Below are 18,990 nucleotides of genomic sequence, written 5' to 3' on the forward strand. Positions count from 1 at the left end.
GATTTTTCCTAATACTTTTATTTTAGTAGCAGTTGCCTTTTTTTTGGGGGGGGGTACTCGGGGGCACTCAACCACTGAGCCACATCCCCAGCCCTGTATTTTTATTTTTATTTTATTTTATTTTTTATTGGTTGTTCAAAACATTACAGAGATTGCAGAATCATATCGGTTACACATCCACATTTTTACATAATGCCATATTAGTAACTGTTGTATTTAGAATTTAGAGACAGGGTCTCACTGAGTTACTTAGCGCCTATTGCTGAGGCTGGCTTTTAACTCATGATCTTCTTACCTCACCCTTGTAAGTCACTGGGATTACAGATGTGCACCACTTGCCCGGCAGCAATTGCCTTTTTCTTTTTTTTTTTTTAAGTTGTAGGTGGACACAATATCTTTATTTCATTTTTATGTGGTGCTGAGGATTGGAAGAAGTGCCTCACATGTGATAGGCGCACACTGTACGACTGAGCTACAACGCCAGCCCCAGCAATTGCCTTTTATTGTTTAGTTTATAATTCCTTCATAGTTTTCAGTATATATTTAAATTCAGTGTATACTTAAATTTCCAGACCCATCTTGTTTTGATGTGTGTATTCAATTGTCACATTCTTTAGAATGTGTCCACTTAAAGTAGTGATCTGAAAACCCTTCAACTGTGAGTTTGAGACTGCTTCTATTTTAATATTTACAGCTATAGTTTGAATTAATATTACATAACTGAAGTTATGAATGTTCACTCTTTCAGAATTTATCAGTCAGTCAGTCATTCACCTGCTTTCTTCTGAATGTTATAGGATGGGAAAAACTACAACTAAGAATTACTGTTTTTAAAAAAGAATTACCTTTAAAGTTACTATGTGTAGTTTATTTGCTGCTCAATTTAAGTTTTTATAGTTGTCATATATAGGATAATGGGACATAATTTAATACTGCTTTTTTTCTGGGTAGCAAGGCTGGGAGGATGCTTTATTTAAAGTCATATTTTCCATTGTATTTTTAAAAGTATGATGTATATTAACTATTTCTCAAAATATTTGCCTATTTCCTCTGTAGATTTGATAATGGGCTGCATTAAAAGTAAAGAAAACAAAAGTCCAGCTATTAAATATAGAACTGAAAACACTCCAGAGCCTGTCAGTACAAGTGTCAGCCATTATGGAGCAGAGCACACTGCAGTGGCACCATCATCTTCAGCAAAAGGAACTTCGGTTAATTTTAGCAATCTTTCCATAACACCATTTGGAGGATCCTCAGGGGTGACTCCTTTTGGAGGAGCATCTTCCTCATTCTCAGTGGTGCCAAGTTCATATCCTACTGGTTTAACAGGTGAGATTTAAATGGATAATTATGTTGCCTGTTTGAGAACATAACCTTGGGCAGTACATACTTATGGTCTATTTGCTAAGAAAAATATCTTACTGGAGGACTTTTAAAAATTGTATGTGAAAATTCAATATCTAACATAAAAATTAAAGTCAATATATATATATGGATATGGTTCTGGGAAATTTGGTGACAGTTTGATAGTGTTTATGTGTATTTGGGTTATACTTTTAATTATTTCATTAACTTACCAGTAATTATTAAGCAATTAATATGTGGCAGGCACTGGGAAAATGAAGATTAAAAACATACATTCCTCTTCCAAGAATCTTATAACTTCTCAGGATTAGAAAGTGCCAACTAGTATTAAAGTAATCCAGTAGTTACTTAATAAGTGTTAATTATTTGGCATTACAGTCACGATAATGCAGTATTTCTATCAGATACTATGATTTATAAAAGAAAAATCCTGAGGCTCAGAAAATTTTTTTCCCCCAGAGATTATAAGCATAAGAGCTTGGATTCAGTGTCATACTGCAGGACTCCCATTTTTACATTATCGTATCGTTTCAGAGAACAGCAAGAAGAGATAGTTGACAATCTTCCATGGATACAGAATGCCCTAAAAAAGTAGATTTTAAAAACTTGAAAATGAGCTCTTACGTTACATGAAGGCATCAGGATGCTTTTCCCTTGAAATAACAAAGCACAGGTAGCTAAAGCAAAGAAGATGAACTTCAAGATTCATTTGTGTGGCAGTTCCATGATATCAACAGGATTTGGGTTTATTTCATCTGTTTCCTGTTTATCCTTAGGCATAAACAGCTGCCAGCATCAAATGGAGTAACATATGTCCTTATTTTTTAAAAATATTTATTTATTTATGTATCTTTTAGTTTTAGGTGGACACATTATTTTGTTTTTATGTGGTGCTGAGGATCAAACCTGTGCCTTATGCATGCTAGGTGAGCACTGTGCCACTGAGCCACAACCCTAGCCCTAACATATGTCCTTATTAACAGCCTGTGGGGGCAAAGGCGAAATCTCTGTCACAAGCATGGATTATAAATTTGTCTCCTCAGTTTGTTCACCTCTGAACCAATAATAGTGAGGACTGCCATACACTGATTCTGTTAGACAACATTTGGAGAATATTGGACATCACCACAATCACAGTCCTAATTCCAGCCTTCTGACTGCAAATATTTCAATAATCTATGGCCATGATGATATTTCTGTCATTAGTAAAAAGTTTAACTTATTTTCAGAATTATATGTTTTTGAAAGTTACTAATTCAAAATGATTAAAATAAATTTTGATACTTAAAAGACATACTTTAGTTATTTTAAATTTTTATTGATGTGCATAGTGGACATGGTGGTGCACACCTGTAATCCAAACAACTGTGTAGGCTGAGGCAGGAAGATCACAAGTTTGAGGCCAACTATGGCAATTTACAGAGACCTTTTTTCAAAATAAAAAGGGCTATGGCTGGGGATGTAGCTTAGTGGTAGAGCTACAATCTGGGTGCAATCTCCAGTACTGAAGAAAAAGAAAAAGTATTTATTCATGTGAAATACCCCATTCAAAGATGTTCACTTATTAACTCTGTAAAAAACAGAGTGTCTTTGCATATAGGTATAAAGAGATGGGCGAGACAAATAAGGCTTCTTTCCTGATAGAGTTTACCTAATAATGTTGATTGAACAATAATTAGTGAACAAACAGCTAAACAAGTTGAGATCAGTATTTCTTAATTCTATGAAGGAACTAGCAAGAATAATTGGTAAAGATCCTGTAGTTGATCAGGGAAAGCCTCCTTGAGAAGAAATCATTTTAACTGATATTTGATTGATGAGAATGAACTATCTGCAGACCTGAGGAAAGAGCAGAATTTCTAGGAAGAGGGAATAACAAACACAAAGTTCAAGAGAAACAAATGGACTGGAAAGTTTTTAAGAACTGGTGGGAAGAACAATGTAGGCAGAGAGGAGAGTTGTATGATGTGATATTGATGTTAGGATACCACTATTACTTAGTACTACATAGACTCTAGTAAGGAGTTTGGATTTTTTTCTGAAGCTGGGAAGAAGCTCCTCGAGATTATATGTAAAGGATTTTGCATGATCGAATTCCCTTTTTAAAAAACTCATTCTTGCTGCTCTGTGGAGAAGTAGATTAAATAGCCAGTACTCATAGCCCCAGCAGTCCCAGTAAGAAATGACATGGATTGGGATTTAGGGGGCATCAGTGGAAATGGAAAATAAATAAATAAAATATTATAGATGTAGAACTGGTAGTATTAGTAGTAGAATTGGCTCAAGTTATTACCTGACTTGATTCTAGTGCTATTTGCTTAGATAGAGAGGATTTGGGTAAATACAGGTTAGAGAAGAAAAATCAAGAGCTTCATTTTGTACATGTTTTAAATGGTTATTACACATTCAGTAGTGATGTCAAAAAGCAGTTGATACATGACTAAAACTTGGGATAGAAGCCAGATGAATGAACTTTGGTTTGCTATTATTTTGTATTTAGAGACAGTAGGTTTTATACTGCTTTCTACATTTCATATTTTTGCTTAGTCTGTAATTTTACTAACTGCCTTTCTTCCTACCATTAAAAAAAAAAAATCTATTGATGGATGGATGTAAACTAACCATTGATATTTGCCAAGTCAGCGGAATTACATTGAATAAAATATATACATATTGAAATTAAGAATATGTTGGAACAGAGCTCAGTGATAGAGCACTTGCCTTGCTTGTGTGATGCCCTGGGTTTGATCTCTAGCACTGAAAAAAAAAATTTAAAAAGAATAAGTTCAAGTCTGTAGTACAACCTAGTGACCATAGCTAATAACAATGTATTGTAGTCTTCAAATTTGCTGAGAAATTTTAAGTTTTCTCACCACAAAAAAAAAGAAATATGTGAAACAATGCATATGTGAATTAACTTGATTTAACCATTTCACAGTGTATACATGTTTCAAAACATTGTGTCATATGTGATAAATATATATAATAAAAACGAATTATATATTATGGGAACTTTAGCCAGAATACCTGTCTGAAATAATTTTAAGCACTGACAAGTCATGCATGTTGTATACATTTTTTCTATTGTTATTTGTTTTGCTTACATATAATAGTTTGGCTGTTCAGTGCGCTCTTCTCTTAAGCATCTGCACATGTTGCTAAATATGAGTTATTTTTGGAATTTATACTTTATAATTCATATCGGCCATGCCATTAAATTTCCACGACAAACCCAACAGTTTTATTTTTAAGGTAAGTATATAGTAAGTTAATCTTACTAAAACCCTAATGTTTAGTATTAATGATTATAGATGAAAATGTTTACCTGTTGTTTATAAGAAGTTGAGAAGATTAATGTCAGTAGTCTATAGTGCTCCAGTAGTGTTCTTCCTTCCAAAGAATTGGTTCAAAATTTGACTGTCTTTTCAAGCCAGAGGCATTGGTTCAGAATCAAAATTAAATTTGTTTCCGAGTCTATAGAATTTTAGAATATGTAAACTACAGTGATTTTGTGGAAGGTCTTAAGAGAACATCTCACTATTTAAACTCCAGCTGCTCAGAGCCCCAACTTTTAGAAGCCCCAATTGTCTAAAAATAGATTCTGAAAACTAGAGAGAAAAAAATAAGATTTTTGCTGGCAATATTTTTTAATTTCTCTTGTTTCAGTTTATCTATATAATTTACCTTGGTCTTTTTTTCCTTTGCTAGGTGGTGTTACTATATTTGTGGCCTTATATGATTATGAAGCTAGAACTACAGAAGATCTTTCATTTAAGAAGGGTGAAAGATTTCAAATAATTAACAATACGTAAGTGTTGAGTATTCTGAGAGGGAGAAATACAGACAGACACTTGTTCTTTACATTGAAACTTATAAGCTAGTTTATGATCTGGAGATAAGCATGACAGGGTATGGGTCTCTGACCTCTGTGCTGGATAGATTTAGTTCCTTGAGACACATGACATAATACTGCCTATAGAAGTTACTACTTCTACAAATTGTGCTGCTGTGGTTCAGCCATAAAGAGTAGAGATTTAAGAATGAAGAGTTGTAGCTAATAAAAAAAAAAAAATTTAAAAAAATGAAGAGTCATTGAGGGGGCATATGCAAGTATATTACTTTAAAAAATCTTTTATAAAGAAAATTCTTTGTTCCTATTTAAGTATCCAGATGATTTAAAGATCTTTTCTTTTTTCTAAAAAACAAAGTCAAAAAGTTGAATAAGGAACTTTTGTACTCCCAAATGGACCAAATTAAGTTGCTTTTTCCTTGTGTAACTCTCAAGACTTTCTGTCATTTAGTGATCCACATAGAAAATTTGATCCTTGTTTTGGAAAACCAATCCCATAATTTCATTAGCAAGTGTAACAATCATTTATAACTTCTTGAAATATATACTTATGGTCCCTTTGATTCCAGTCATGTTTCCCTCTATCCTTGTTTCCATCTGTTACCAGTTATTGTTCCAGAATGTAAAATATGATCATGACTGCCTTGCTTTAAAATCCTCAAGTAGCTACCTGTAGTCATAAAAAAAAAAAAAAAATCAGTAGCCATCGTTCCCTGAGGATTTATTATGTGTTTCTTCAAATCCTTTTTAACTCTACCAATCAGCCATACTGTAGTAGGTGGAATTTTCTAAGTACACTAGAGTTTCTTGCCCTTTCCATGCCTTCACACATACTACTTTTTTCTGGAGTGACTGTTTCTCCATTCTCCTCCTTCTCTCCCTTTTTCTGTCCCTTCCTTTGTGCTGGAGATTGAACCCAGGGCCTCCTGTATATTAGACAAGTGTTCTAACATTTATGCTCTACAACCCATGTCCTGCTATATTGTTTCTATTAGGTATTCACATAGTACCCTATGCAGACTTCAGTCCCAGCTCCCAGGGAACTTTTAATTTGTCACTTAGCTTGTCATTCTTTTAGGTCAGTAGTTCTCAACCTGGGGCAAAATTACCTGGGAGATATTTGGCAATGGCTGGAAATATTTTTGGTTGTCATCAGGGTGTTGCTACTGTCATCTACGAAGTAGAGGCCAGTGATATTGGTAAACATCCTACTATGCATGCAGCAAAGATTTATCAAATCCAAAATGTCAGTATTATTGAGGCTGCAAAACCCCACTCTAGACTGAGTTATTTAAATTTAAGGACTATCTTTTTACCTTTTTTCCACACATCCTGAGTGACATCTATCACTCAGTAGGTATTCAGTTCATATGAATCATGATTGCTTATCAGGATCAAATACAATTCTGTTTGTATGTTTCAAAATAATTAACGTACTAGAAAACCAAAAACCAAGTGTATGAGTTTGTAAATGTTTAAATTACCAAAGGGCTTTCCATTTAAGTTTTTGAGAGCAAAATCAATGAATATTTTTAAAATTTTGGTCTAAAAAAATACATTTAATCTTTTTTTTTTGGTCAATGGTGCCTCACACATGCTAGGCAAGCGCTCTGCCACTGAGCCACAACCCTATCCTTACATTTAATTTTAAGTAGTGAATGCCATGTACATCATCCTTATTAGAGACTAATATTTGTTCTTTTCATATTACTTTTGTAACAGTCAAGGTTTTTATACCACAAACCATATAGTTCTCATATTCTGAATTGTGACTTAATTTGAGTATATTGAATTATTTTTAGATAACATTTTTCTAGAAATTGAGCTTTTTATTATTGTTTATTATTAATTGCTTTTCTACAAGGAGTGCTCATGCCTCATAATTTTTTTCTAAAATGACTAAAACAAGAACATTACAATTACATTACAATTTTGTGTACTGTTAAAAAGAAAAGCATTCAACAACAAAAAAGAACTATTGATATGTGCTAAAACATAGGTTAACCTTGAAAACAATATATGCTGAGTGAAAAGCCAGTCACAAAAGACCACATAAATCATTCCATTTATATGAAATGCCCACAATATTCATATCCATAGAGATGGACAGCAGTTAAGTGGTTGCCAGTAGTGGAAGGGGTTGGAGGTGATTACTTATAAGTATTGGGGTTCTTTTTGTGGTGGTAAAAAATATTCTAAAATTTATTATGTAATGGCTATACAGCTCTATGAATATATTAAAAACCACTAAGTTTGTACCTTAAATTGGGGAGTATTATGGTAAGCAAATTATCTCAAGCTCTTAAGAAATTCAGCCAAAGATGAATAATTTGAAAGTTTATTCAAAACTACTTAGTTCAATATAGTTTATTGTCTTAGGTTGAAAGAATTATGAAGAGTAAAAAAAGATACTATAATTGAATTTTTAGTGTATGGTGTTTGGGGCTTTTGTTGTTGATTTATTGTAGTAGTATGTAATTATACTTTTGCTTAGTCTTAATTTCCTTAATTCATTTAACTTATTTTTAAAATGTTGTTCTTTTACAATGTTGAGTTTAATTCTCGATCAAGTGAATGCATAAGTAGAAAAATGGAAGTTATATCTCTCATTTACTTGAAATAAGAAAGTGCAATATATTATACGTTGTGGTAATTGTTGTTTTATGTGTTTCAGGGAAGGAGACTGGTGGGAAGCAAGATCAATTGCTACAGGAAACAATGGTTACATCCCTAGCAATTATGTAGCGCCTGCAGATTCCATTCAGGCAGAGGAGTATGGCAGTACTTCATATTTTATTGATTATTTTGATTTTTAAAATGTTTTAATGCACATTCTACTTAGCCACAATTTTACACACACACAATTACATACCAATCTTAATACAGCTAATGTATCATTAATAGATGTTACTTGAGAATTCATAATTAATGCTGTAGTATCTGCTTAGATTGGTATCCTGAGTAAATCTTAATTAATCATATTTTTATGCCTTGTCTTTTTCCTTTAGTTTTCCACTTAGTTTTAAAAATTATCTAGCCCTTTTCATATTCTGCAGACTTTCTTCAAAATTTACCTCAGAGAGGAGATTGTTTCAGTGTTTAACTTCTTGATTTAGGTATTTGCATTGTGGTTATGTAGGACAGTATCCTTGTCTTCTACAAAGCATACACTGAAGTATTTAGGGTAATGATTCAGCATTTTGGCAACATTCAGTCAGTTCAAAGGGGAAAAAAGATGTAAACACATGTACCCAACATATAAAGGAAGGTGGGAAATAAAGAATATAACAAAGTAAAATATTAACAGCTGGGGAACTTGGGAATTCTGTGTACTATTCTTACAACTTCTAAAATGTTAGAAGTCAGTTTCAATGACATATTACTTTTTTGGTCCAACTAGTTTTTCTGGGATCCATAAATAATAACCTCTTTTTCATATTACAACAGTTAACACAGTGTCTTGCATATAGCTAGGGGTTATAATACTTGTTTGTTTTATTAACATTTGCCTCAATAACTGTTTTTACTATAACATTTGTTACTTTTGTTCTTTTGCCTTCTTCACTGTTCTGTGAGTCTTTTCATAGCAAAGATTGTCATTTTTATTCATTAAACTTTATTAAATCAAACTCATATGAAATTAAGAGTTCCTCATAATTTGAGTATTATATACTTAAATCTTATCAATACAGGTGATCACATGTTATCAGAGAACAACTTCTGTTCTTCCTACCTGTATGTGTCACTGACAGAAAAGATCTGTTATTTGCTGTCTTTCTCCATTTGCTGTTTCCATGACTGCCAGGTAGAGTTCCAGAGACATGTTGAGTAGTCAGTACATGGAAATACTATCAGATATTTTAACAGTGATATTTGTAAATTCTTCTTTAATAAATAAAAATTTATGTTTTACTATATCCTAAGCATGTTCTGTAGCTATTCTTTGTCATCTCTCCTATCCCATTTCACTCTTATTTATTTGTGAATATAATTTTTCTGACCTTCAAACCTTCCCAACTCAAAACATCATTAATGTTTTTCTAGATGGTATTTTGGCAAAATGGGGAGGAAAGATGCTGAAAGATTACTTTTGAATCCTGGCAATCAACGAGGTATATTCTTAGTAAGAGAAAGTGAAACCACTAAGGGTATGATTACTATTATATTAATATAAAATTTTGTTTGTCCAGTATTTTAAGAAAGATATAATAAGCATTTATTTTCTTCCTCCCAGGTGCTTATTCCCTCTCTATTCGTGATTGGGATGAAGTAAGGGGTGACAATGTGAAACACTACAAAATTAGGAAACTTGACAATGGTGGCTACTATATAACAACCAGAGCACAATTTGACACTCTGCAGAAATTGGTGAAACACTACACAGGTAAAAATTATTTCCTCATGTTCTGTTGTATGAGAACGAAATTCATGTCCTCATCTCTCTTAAGGGTTAGCATACTACTACTTTATACACAGTATGTGCCCAGTGTATATTAGTATTCTAGTTTTAAAATGAGAACAGGTAGTTCTTAGTATCTGAATTGGGTTATTGGATAGTGTGCTAAAATCAGACTGTTGTTGAAATTTTTATATTTTACAAGCATAGTTTTTACAGTGGAGTTCCATTTCATAATGTACAAATACATTTTGAGGCTGGGTGCAGTGGCACATGCCTTAAATCCCAGCAGCTCCAGAGACTGAGACCAGGAGGATAGTGGGTTCAAAGCCAGCCTCAGCTAACAGCGAGGCATTAAACAACTCAGTGAGACCCTGTCTCTAAATAAAATACAAAATAGGTTGTGTCTCAGTGGTTGAGTGTCCCTGAGTTCAATGCCCAGTACCCCCTCCCCCAAAATATATTATGAAAATAAATAAAAAACATAAAAGCAAATATTTTATTTATAAACACAGGTAAGTAGCTAAAGCTAAACACTTGACACAAAAAGCTGTATCACATATCCTCTTGGATTACCTTCCCCTTCAGCGGCTGATCTCCTAAGATTTCCTAGAATATAAACCCAATAAAATATGGTCTGAAGGTATATTTTTCTTAGAAGATTAACCTGTGGCAACTATAGATATTCTTGTCTTTCAAAGACAAGATTTTGGAAATATTCAATTGTGGAATCTTATGTCTCAGAATTTTTCATTATCAATTCATTATGTAAATGCATCTAAGTCTTTAAATGATTAGTACTGGAGGAGGGAAAGTTTCCATGGTAATATCTTCTTCAATGACAGGTAACTATAAACTGAGTCTACCAAGTCAATCAGCAGTCTTGATATCAATCAAATATGTTACCAAGCAATGCCAACACATAATTGCCCTTGCTAGAATAGAAAATTTGTGTGGTTGGTAACCATTCTTGATGAGAATGGGAGAAAACATGTCTCATTTACAATAAGAAAGACTGTATGAGAAAGATGCACAGATCAAGCTATTATAAATCTGAAGTTCCTTACATTTGTGGCTCTCTTATTCAAAATTCAGTTCACTAAGTGAATTTTTTTCTTCCTGGAACAGTGGTGTGCATAGCTGTAATCCCCATGGCTTGGGAGGCTGAGGCAGGAGGATTGCTGGTTTAAAGCCACCCTCAGCAATTTATTATGGCCTTAAGCAATTTAGCAAGATCTTGTTTCAGAATATAAAAGGGCTAGGGATGTGACTCAGTGGTAAAGTGCTGGGTTCAATCTCCAGGAAAAAAACAAAACAAAAAGAAATAACAATTAATAAAAGCATTCTCTTAGGGATCAAATAAATCCCATTTATTAAATCAGAAATTTGGAGGTAGACAGACCTGGCTTTGAATCCCATCACTTACTAACTGTGGGACCTTGAGAAAGTTTCCTAAATTTCCCAAGCCTCATTTTTATGAGCAATTTATAAAGAGCCAGATTAACACAATAGCTAGAGCTAAGTATTCAGTAAACAATAAAATAAAAATATATTTAACAAAATGTTTCACTTCTTATATGTGGGTTGTTTTTTTTTTTTTTTTTGCTTCTTGTAGACAACTTCCTTTTTGTTTTTAGAGAAAAACTGATGACAGTTTTTCTATAATTTATGAGCCCTTTTTAAGCATTTATATACTCTGTAGCTTAATTTTTATACATAATTCATTTTACATTGTAGTTTTATTCGTTTATCTAGAACATGCTGATGGTTTATGCCACAAGTTAACAACCGTGTGTCCAACTGTGAAACCCCAGACTCAAGGTCTAGCAAAGGATGCTTGGGAAATCCCTCGAGAATCTTTGCGACTAGAGGTTAAACTAGGACAAGGATGTTTTGGTGAAGTGTGGATGGGTAAGCAGCCTGAATTTTTGGTTTTTGTCAATTTTTAGCCACAGATTAAAGTGCCACAATTTTATTACAAATATATATATAATATTAAATATGTAATATAATTGCTATTCATTGAAATTTGTTCTAAAGTCCCTTAAAATATTGATTAAAATAGTAAGAGGTATTGTTTCTCTAGGAACATGGAATGGAACCACAAAAGTAGCAATCAAAACACTAAAACCAGGTACAATGATGCCAGAAGCTTTTCTTCAAGAAGCTCAGATAATGAAAAAATTAAGACATGATAAACTTGTTCCACTTTATGCTGTTGTTTCTGAAGAACCAATTTACATTGTCACTGAATTTATGTCAAAAGGTAAGTGTATATTAGTATCTCTTGGAATATTCATGTTGGTAACTTCTTTACAAAAGAATCATTCATTTCAGTTTTTATACAAATGGAGTCTTATTGCATAGTACTTTCTAATTTATGATTATTTTTGGAAGCATTTGAAAAGAGAAATGGGACATTTTGGTTTTGTTGTTGTTGTTTGCTAGTCTGGGGATTGAACTCGGGAATGCTCTACCACTAGAGTTATATTACCAGCACCCCCCCCCCCTTTTTTCTTTTATTTTCTTTCTTTCTCTGTCTGTCTCTCTCTCTTTTTTTTTTTTTTTTTTTTTTTAAATTGAGACAGGGTTTCACTAAGTTGTCCAGGCTGGCCTTGAACTTGCCATCCTCCTGTCTGAGCCTCCCAAATTGCTAGGATTACAGGCATGTGCCACCATGCCCCAAAAAATGTGACACTTTGTTAATGAAATAGTGGTTAGTTCCAGTTATTCCGGAGGATTTACAAAGTTTTAAAGGATGACTAGGCAGTTTGAATTTATTTTTAAAGTAGGTTGTTTTTTTGTTTAAAATATGTTTTTTAGTTGTAGATGGACACTCAGCACCACATAAAAATAAATGAAAGTAGATTTGACTGAAGGAAAAAACAAAATATACAACAAAATATACAAACTGAGTTAAAATGATAAAATCAGAATGATATTCAGGTAGTACTGAAGCAAAGAAAAAAGGTAAAATTAAAGGAAATTTGTTTTAATGTAAACACAGTCTGTATACTCAGGACTCCTAGAAACTTCTTTTCTGCACTACTGTCAACTGCAGTTTCTCCATCTTTCAAACACAGACCACAAGGTGAGATCTTGTAACAGAGCTAGTTATGACCAAGAAAAAGAGAAAAGAAAGTTGATGTTCTTTCCTCTTCATCCCTAGGCTACTGATGCTTTAGAAGAAGGACCAGTAAATCTGCAAGTATGCTTACTGGCTCAATTTTTACCCATTTTGAATTTGATCTTTTTTTTTCTTTTAAGTTGTAGATGGACACAATATTTTTATTTTATTTATGTATTTTCATGTGGTGCTGAGGATCGAACCCAGTGCCTCACACGTGCTAGCAAGCACTCTCCCACTAAGCCATAACCCCAGCCCTTGATCTATTTTTTAAGTTATTTTATTTTTTTACTCTTTTGAATCAAACTAAATAACTGCACGGGTTATGTTACCCTCTCCATTGTCTACCTTGACCAATGATATAGTTCCCTCTAGTGGTAACAAGGGCAACAACAAGATACATATTTGCTATAGGAATTTTTTTTTTTCCTCAAAAGGGACTGAAACAAACTGACAAAGCCTGTTAATTGATAGTCAAAACATACCTAAACCCAATAATTCATGGCTCTCTTTGGGAAAAGTTTCTACTGTAAACAGCTTCCAAGTATACCTTTTCAAAGAGTACTCTGGTTGAACTAGAAGACAAAGGAGAAAGGGATAAGGAAGAAATTTAAATCAAGACATTGCTAACAAAAGAAATATAATGGAAGTAAAGCTAATGGCTCATTTATCTCTGTATTACTTTACAAATTATTTAATTTTGAGAACATGTTAGAATTCTGTGTTGTCAGATCACTAGTTTAGGATTATTTCTAGGTAAGAGGTTAAGAATACAAGATAACAAAAGTCCTTTCTAGTTTTAAAACTCAGAAATTCCCCATTTTGGTTTTTAGCTTAGCAGTTGGCCCCTATAATACATCCAGACTCATTGCCTTATGTGCTCCAGTGTAAACCCACTGTTTTGGACAGATAGATTTTTTTCATTCCTTGTTTCCATTACTTGGAATTTCTTTTTCCTATCTCCTGGCCATTTGTTACATTCAGTTGTAATTTCTCTTTGTCTCCTTGAGCTTGGAGCCATTCCTCTGACTTTCTGTTTCACAGCATTGTTATTTAAGAAAACAATCCAATTGTATGTTTTATAAAATAAATCTTAGTTTGGATTTGTCTGATGGTTTCTCTTTACTAAATTGAAGCATGTGTATGTTTTTAACTAGTGATAGAGGCAACAAATAGACATTTCTTCCTGGCTTTTCACTTTGCTGTATTCATAGTATTTTGCTGTTCCATTATAATTTCTGCTAAAATTAAGAGACATTGGTCAAGCCAGCACTTCCACAGCAGCTCATTTAGCTGCCTTTATTTAGTTATAACCATATCTGAATTCTTGAATCATATCGATTAAAATGTTATATTTTTTGAGGGCCGTGGCTGTGGCTCAGTGATAGAGTGTTTGTTTGCCTGGTACATGTGAGGCTTTGGGTTCGATCCTCAGAACCACATAAAAATAAATAAAATAAAGTCCATCAACAACTGAAAAAGTATTTTTTAAAAAATATATTTTGGGGTATAAAACTTAGAATCTTGATCAAAGCAGGAAAGAATGACACCAATTTGATGACATTTTCTGTAGGGAAAGGGAAAATGGTACATTTTTCCTTTTTTCCATGTGTTATAAAGAGATAATAAATTTCAGTTTAGGGGTCTTTTCTAGAATCTTTGAGGTAATTATTCAGAAATTTCAAAACTACAAAAGAAACTTTTTTAAAAATAAAAAGTTGAGAAATTTTGTTAGAGTTTGGTTATTTGGGAGTAGAGGAATATTTATGTCAATCTTAATGTAAAATCTACTTATTTTCCATGGATATTTCACTGTCTCTTACAGGAAGTTTATTAGATTTCCTTAAGGAAGGAGATGGAAAATATTTGAAGCTTCCACAGCTGGTCGATATGGCTGCTCAGGTATTTGCATATAGATATATCAACTTGAATTGAAAGTTAACATTTAAAATGTAGAATAATCTTACCTAAATAATACGGTTTATGTAGAAAAGTAAAGGAATTTTAGAACAGAAAGGAACGTTGGAGATAATCCAGCGTGAGCTCCTAGTATTACAAATAATATAGTATCTAAAGACCAGAGGGATTTAAAATTTACAAAACTTGTTCATAGCAGAACATATTAAAACTAGCTATGGAACTCCCAGTTCAGTGCTATCCCATATATTATGACCTTTTAGAAAGTGTTTTCACAGATACAAAATTTATTTATATTTCAACAGATAAATCTGAGAAAATTAAAATGGCTGGGCATGGTAACTCATGTCTGTAATCCCAGTAACTCCCAAGGCCGAGGCAGGAAGATTACAAGATCCAGGCCAGCCTTAGCAATTTAGTGAACCTCTCAGCAACTTAGTGAGACCCTGTCTCGAAATGAAAAAATTAAAAGGATTCAGGGAATGTAGCTCAGTATTAAATTGCCCTGGGTTAAATCTCCAGTACAAAAAAAAAAAAAAAAACCAAGAAAATTAAAATGGATGAGTGCTCTTCCAAAGAAAATATTATAAATCTAAAGTGTATGCTGAATTTTTTATTTACTATGGTCCTAAACAAGAATTAAAATGGCAATATGCTGTTAAGAATGAGTCTTTTGAGCTGGGGTTATGGCTCAGCGGTAGAGCGCTCGCCTAGCACGTGCAAGGCCCTGGGTTCAATCCTCAGCACCACATAAAAATAAATAAATAAAGGTACTGTGTCCATCTACAACTTAAAAAAAAAAGTAAAAAACATCTAAATATCATGCTCCTTACCAAAAAAATATATATTAAAAAAAAAAAAAAGAATGAGTCTCTTTAGGCTAGACAGAGTAGTACACACACAATCCCATTGAATCAGGAGGCCGAGGCAGGAAGATCACAAGTTTAAAGCCAACCTCAAAAGCTTAGGGAGACCCAATCTCAAAATAAAAGGGTCTAGGGATTGTAGCTCAATGGTTAATATGCACTCCTGGATTCAGTCCCTGGTCCCCCCCCCAAAAAAAAAATCTTTTTTAACTCTTCTGAATTTTTTGTTTTATTAAAGTGTAATGTTTCTATTCAGATATGTTATAGGTGTTTGAAGGGCCTTTTATTGAACTCAGTTGACATAACTGGTAATGCAGCTTTTACTTCTCAGTGAGCTTCCACATGGCCACAGAATCTGGCAGTTTAGAGGAACTTTATACAGAGGAACTATGCATATAACACTGGCATATGCCAGGCCATGAGGTCAAAACTTCTAGATACTCTGTGTTAGGGTATCTAAACCTTTTTTTTTTTTTTTTTTTAAGTCAGGTACATGTTTTAGGTTTTAGGAGCCATATATAATCTCTGTCAGACCCCATCCTCCTCCTCCTTACAACTCTTTAAAAATAGAAAAACCATTTTTAGTTCTTGAGCAATATAAAAACAGATTGCAGGCCACCATTAGGCTGCAAGCTCGTTTACTGTTTTCCACCTGTGCTTACAGGACATCTTAGGCTGTGCCTGATGCGAACTTTGATAGACTTTTATCCAGAAGTTCTAAATAACCCTGTGACTTATCTTTTCTCCCAACCACTGACACAGGAAGACATTAGGACATTGAGCTGCTAATGGTTACTGGATACACTGAGTGGTGCCCTCAAAAAAGGTGTTAGATTTTTGGTGGGTTTTTTGGTGGTTGTGCTGGGGATGTGTCCAATTTTTAAAAGCTGGATTTAGCCTGCTTTTTTATTATAGTGTTTTCTATTTTACCTACTAGCTCCTAAGTAATATGCCTGTTACTATCATCTCCTTTTGAGATATATGATTTTCCAGTGATCTATTAAACATTAACCAAAATTATCTTCTCCCTGGTTCCTTCTACATCATGTTTTGTATATATCTGTTTTTTCCTTTCCAAGATTGCTGATGGTATGGCATATATTGAAAGAATGAACTATATTCACCGAGATCTTCGAGCTGCTAATATTCTTGTAGGAGAAAATCTTGTGTGCAAAATAGCAGATTTTGGTTTAGCAAGATTAATTGAAGACAATGAATACACGGCAAGACAAGGTAAGAGTACTTTTATTTAAATGCTTGTAATCTATTGTCCTTTGTTTTTTTTCTCACTTAAAACTCTTTTCAATATGCAGTTTTATAGAGTAAGAATAATTACAGGTCCTCTCAGAAGAGTCACAAAAACATTGATTTTATTCATAAAATTATATATAATGAATACTGCTGTGATTTTTTTTTAAAGAGAGAGAGAGAGAATTTTTTTTTTTTAATATGTATTTTTCAGTTTTCAGCGGACACAACATCTTTGTTTGTATGTGGTGCTGAGGATCGAACCCGGGCCGCACGCATGCCACATCCCCAGCCCCACTGCTGTGATTTTTTGATAGTTATTTCCTGCAAGGATTTGGCTAGGTGTTCTTTACATTTGAAGTATAATTAATAATAGCTTCTTTACATTTATTTTAGCATATCAACAAATAAATTTTTTTAAAAAATTTCTTTTCTTTAACAAACTTCATGAATTTTTTTTTCACTTTCTTTCTTTTTTTTATTGGTTGTTCAAAACATTACAAAGCTCATGACATATCATCTTCCATACATTTGATTCAAGTGGGTTATGAACTCCCATTTTTTACCCCAAATACAAGTTGCAGAATCACATCGGTTACACATCCACATTTTTACATAATACCATATTAATGACTGTTGTATTCTGCTACCTTTCCTATCCCCTACTATCCCCCCTCCCCTTCCCTCTCATCTTCCCTCTCTACCCCATCTGCTGTTGTTTAATTCTCTCCCTTGTTTTTTTTTTTTCCCCCTTTCCCCTCACAAACTCTTATATGTAATTTTGTGTAACAATGAGGGTCTCCTTCCATTTCCATATAGTTTCCCTTCTCTCTCCCTTTCTCCCACCCCACTCGTCTCTGTTTAATGTTAATCTTTTCCTCATGCTCTTCTTCCCTGTTCTGAGTTAGTTGCTCTCTTTATATCAAAGAAGACATTTGGCATTTGTTTTTTAAGGATTGGCTAGCTTCACTTAGCATAATCTGCTCTAATGCCATCCATTTCCCTGCAAAATCCATGATTTTGTCGTTTTTAGTGCTGCGTAATACTCCATTGTGTATAAATGCCAGTTTTTTAATCCATTCATCTATTGAAGGGCATCTAGGTTGATTCCAAAGTCTAGCTATTGTGAATTGTGCTGCTGTGATCATTGATGTGGCAGTATCCCTATAGATTGCTCTTTTAAGGTCCTCAGGGAATAGACCGAGAAGGGCGATAGCTGGGTCAAATGGTGGTTCCATTCCCAGCTTTCCTAGGAATCTCCATACTGCTTTCCATATTGGCCGCAGCAATTTGCAGTCCCACCAGCAATGTACAAGTGTACCCTTTTCCCCACATCCTCGCCAGCACTTATTGTTGCTTGACTTCATAATGGCTGCCAATCTTACTGGAGTGAGATGGTATCTTAGGGTGGTTTTGATTTGCATTTCTCTGACTGCTAGAGATGGTGAGCATTTTTTCATGTACTTATTGATTGATTGTATGTCCTCCTCTGAGAAGTGTCTGTTCAGGTCCTTGGCCCATTTGTTGATAGGGTTGTTTGTTATCTTATTGTTTAATTTTTTGAGTTCTTTGTATATTCTGGATATTAGGGCTCTATCTGAAGTATGAGGAGTAAAAATTTGTTCCCAGGATGTAGGTTCCCTATTTACCTCTCTTATTGTTTCTTTCGCTGAGAACAAACTTTTTAGTTTAATTAAGTCCCATTTGTTTATTCTTGTATTTAACTCTTGGGCTATGGGCGTCCTATTAAGGAATTTGGAGCCCGACCCCACAATATGTAGATCGGAGCCAACTTTTTCTTCTATCAGACGCAGTGTCTCTGATTTGATATCTAGCTCCTTGATCCATTTTGAATTAACTTTTGTGCATGGCGAGAGAAAGGGGTTCAGCTTCATTTTGTTGCATATGGATTTCCAGTTTTCCCAGCACCATTTGTTGAAAACTTAATGAATTTTGAAACTCTTACCTTAGCTTAATGGTTCTCAATCAAGGGACAGTCACTCTCCAGCCCCAAGAGACATCCAACAATGTCTAGACATTTTTGGCTATTACAATGTGGAGGCTGCTATTGGCATCTAGTGAGTAGAGGCCAGGCCTCTAAACATCTTGTACTGTACAGGACCCCCAATAGCATCTTTTAATAAGACCTTTGTGATTGTACTAGTGAAAACTGATCTTCTGTTTGCCAAACAATCTAAAGAACTTATTTTATACTGCTATG

General features: G+C 33.9%; 1 protein-coding gene across 4 annotated transcripts in view; it reads left to right on the forward strand.

The window, feature by feature from the left end:
* The window catches only part of YES1 (YES proto-oncogene 1, Src family tyrosine kinase), an 81,877-nt gene that overhangs the window by 54,774 nt on the left and 8,113 nt on the right, over window positions 1-18,990 (forward strand). For all 4 annotated transcript variants that reach the window (XM_081262683.1, XM_081262684.1, XM_081262682.1 and 1 more), the window contains 9 exons: window positions 1,057-1,329; window positions 5,074-5,173; window positions 7,890-7,988; window positions 9,260-9,363; window positions 9,450-9,599; window positions 11,367-11,522; window positions 11,698-11,877; window positions 14,564-14,640; window positions 16,601-16,754. In XM_081262683.1, coding sequence (XP_081118809.1) covers window positions 1,057-1,329; window positions 5,074-5,173; window positions 7,890-7,988; window positions 9,260-9,363; window positions 9,450-9,599; window positions 11,367-11,522; window positions 11,698-11,877; window positions 14,564-14,640; window positions 16,601-16,754 — 1,293 coding nt within the window. The remainder of the gene's footprint in view (window positions 1-1,056; window positions 1,330-5,073; window positions 5,174-7,889; window positions 7,989-9,259; window positions 9,364-9,449; window positions 9,600-11,366; window positions 11,523-11,697; window positions 11,878-14,563; window positions 14,641-16,600; window positions 16,755-18,990) is intronic.

The sequence above is a fragment of the Spermophilus citellus genome (assembly GCF_964194105.1).
Source record: "Spermophilus citellus genome assembly, chromosome: 12".
NCBI lineage: Eukaryota > Metazoa > Chordata > Mammalia > Rodentia > Sciuridae > Spermophilus > Spermophilus citellus.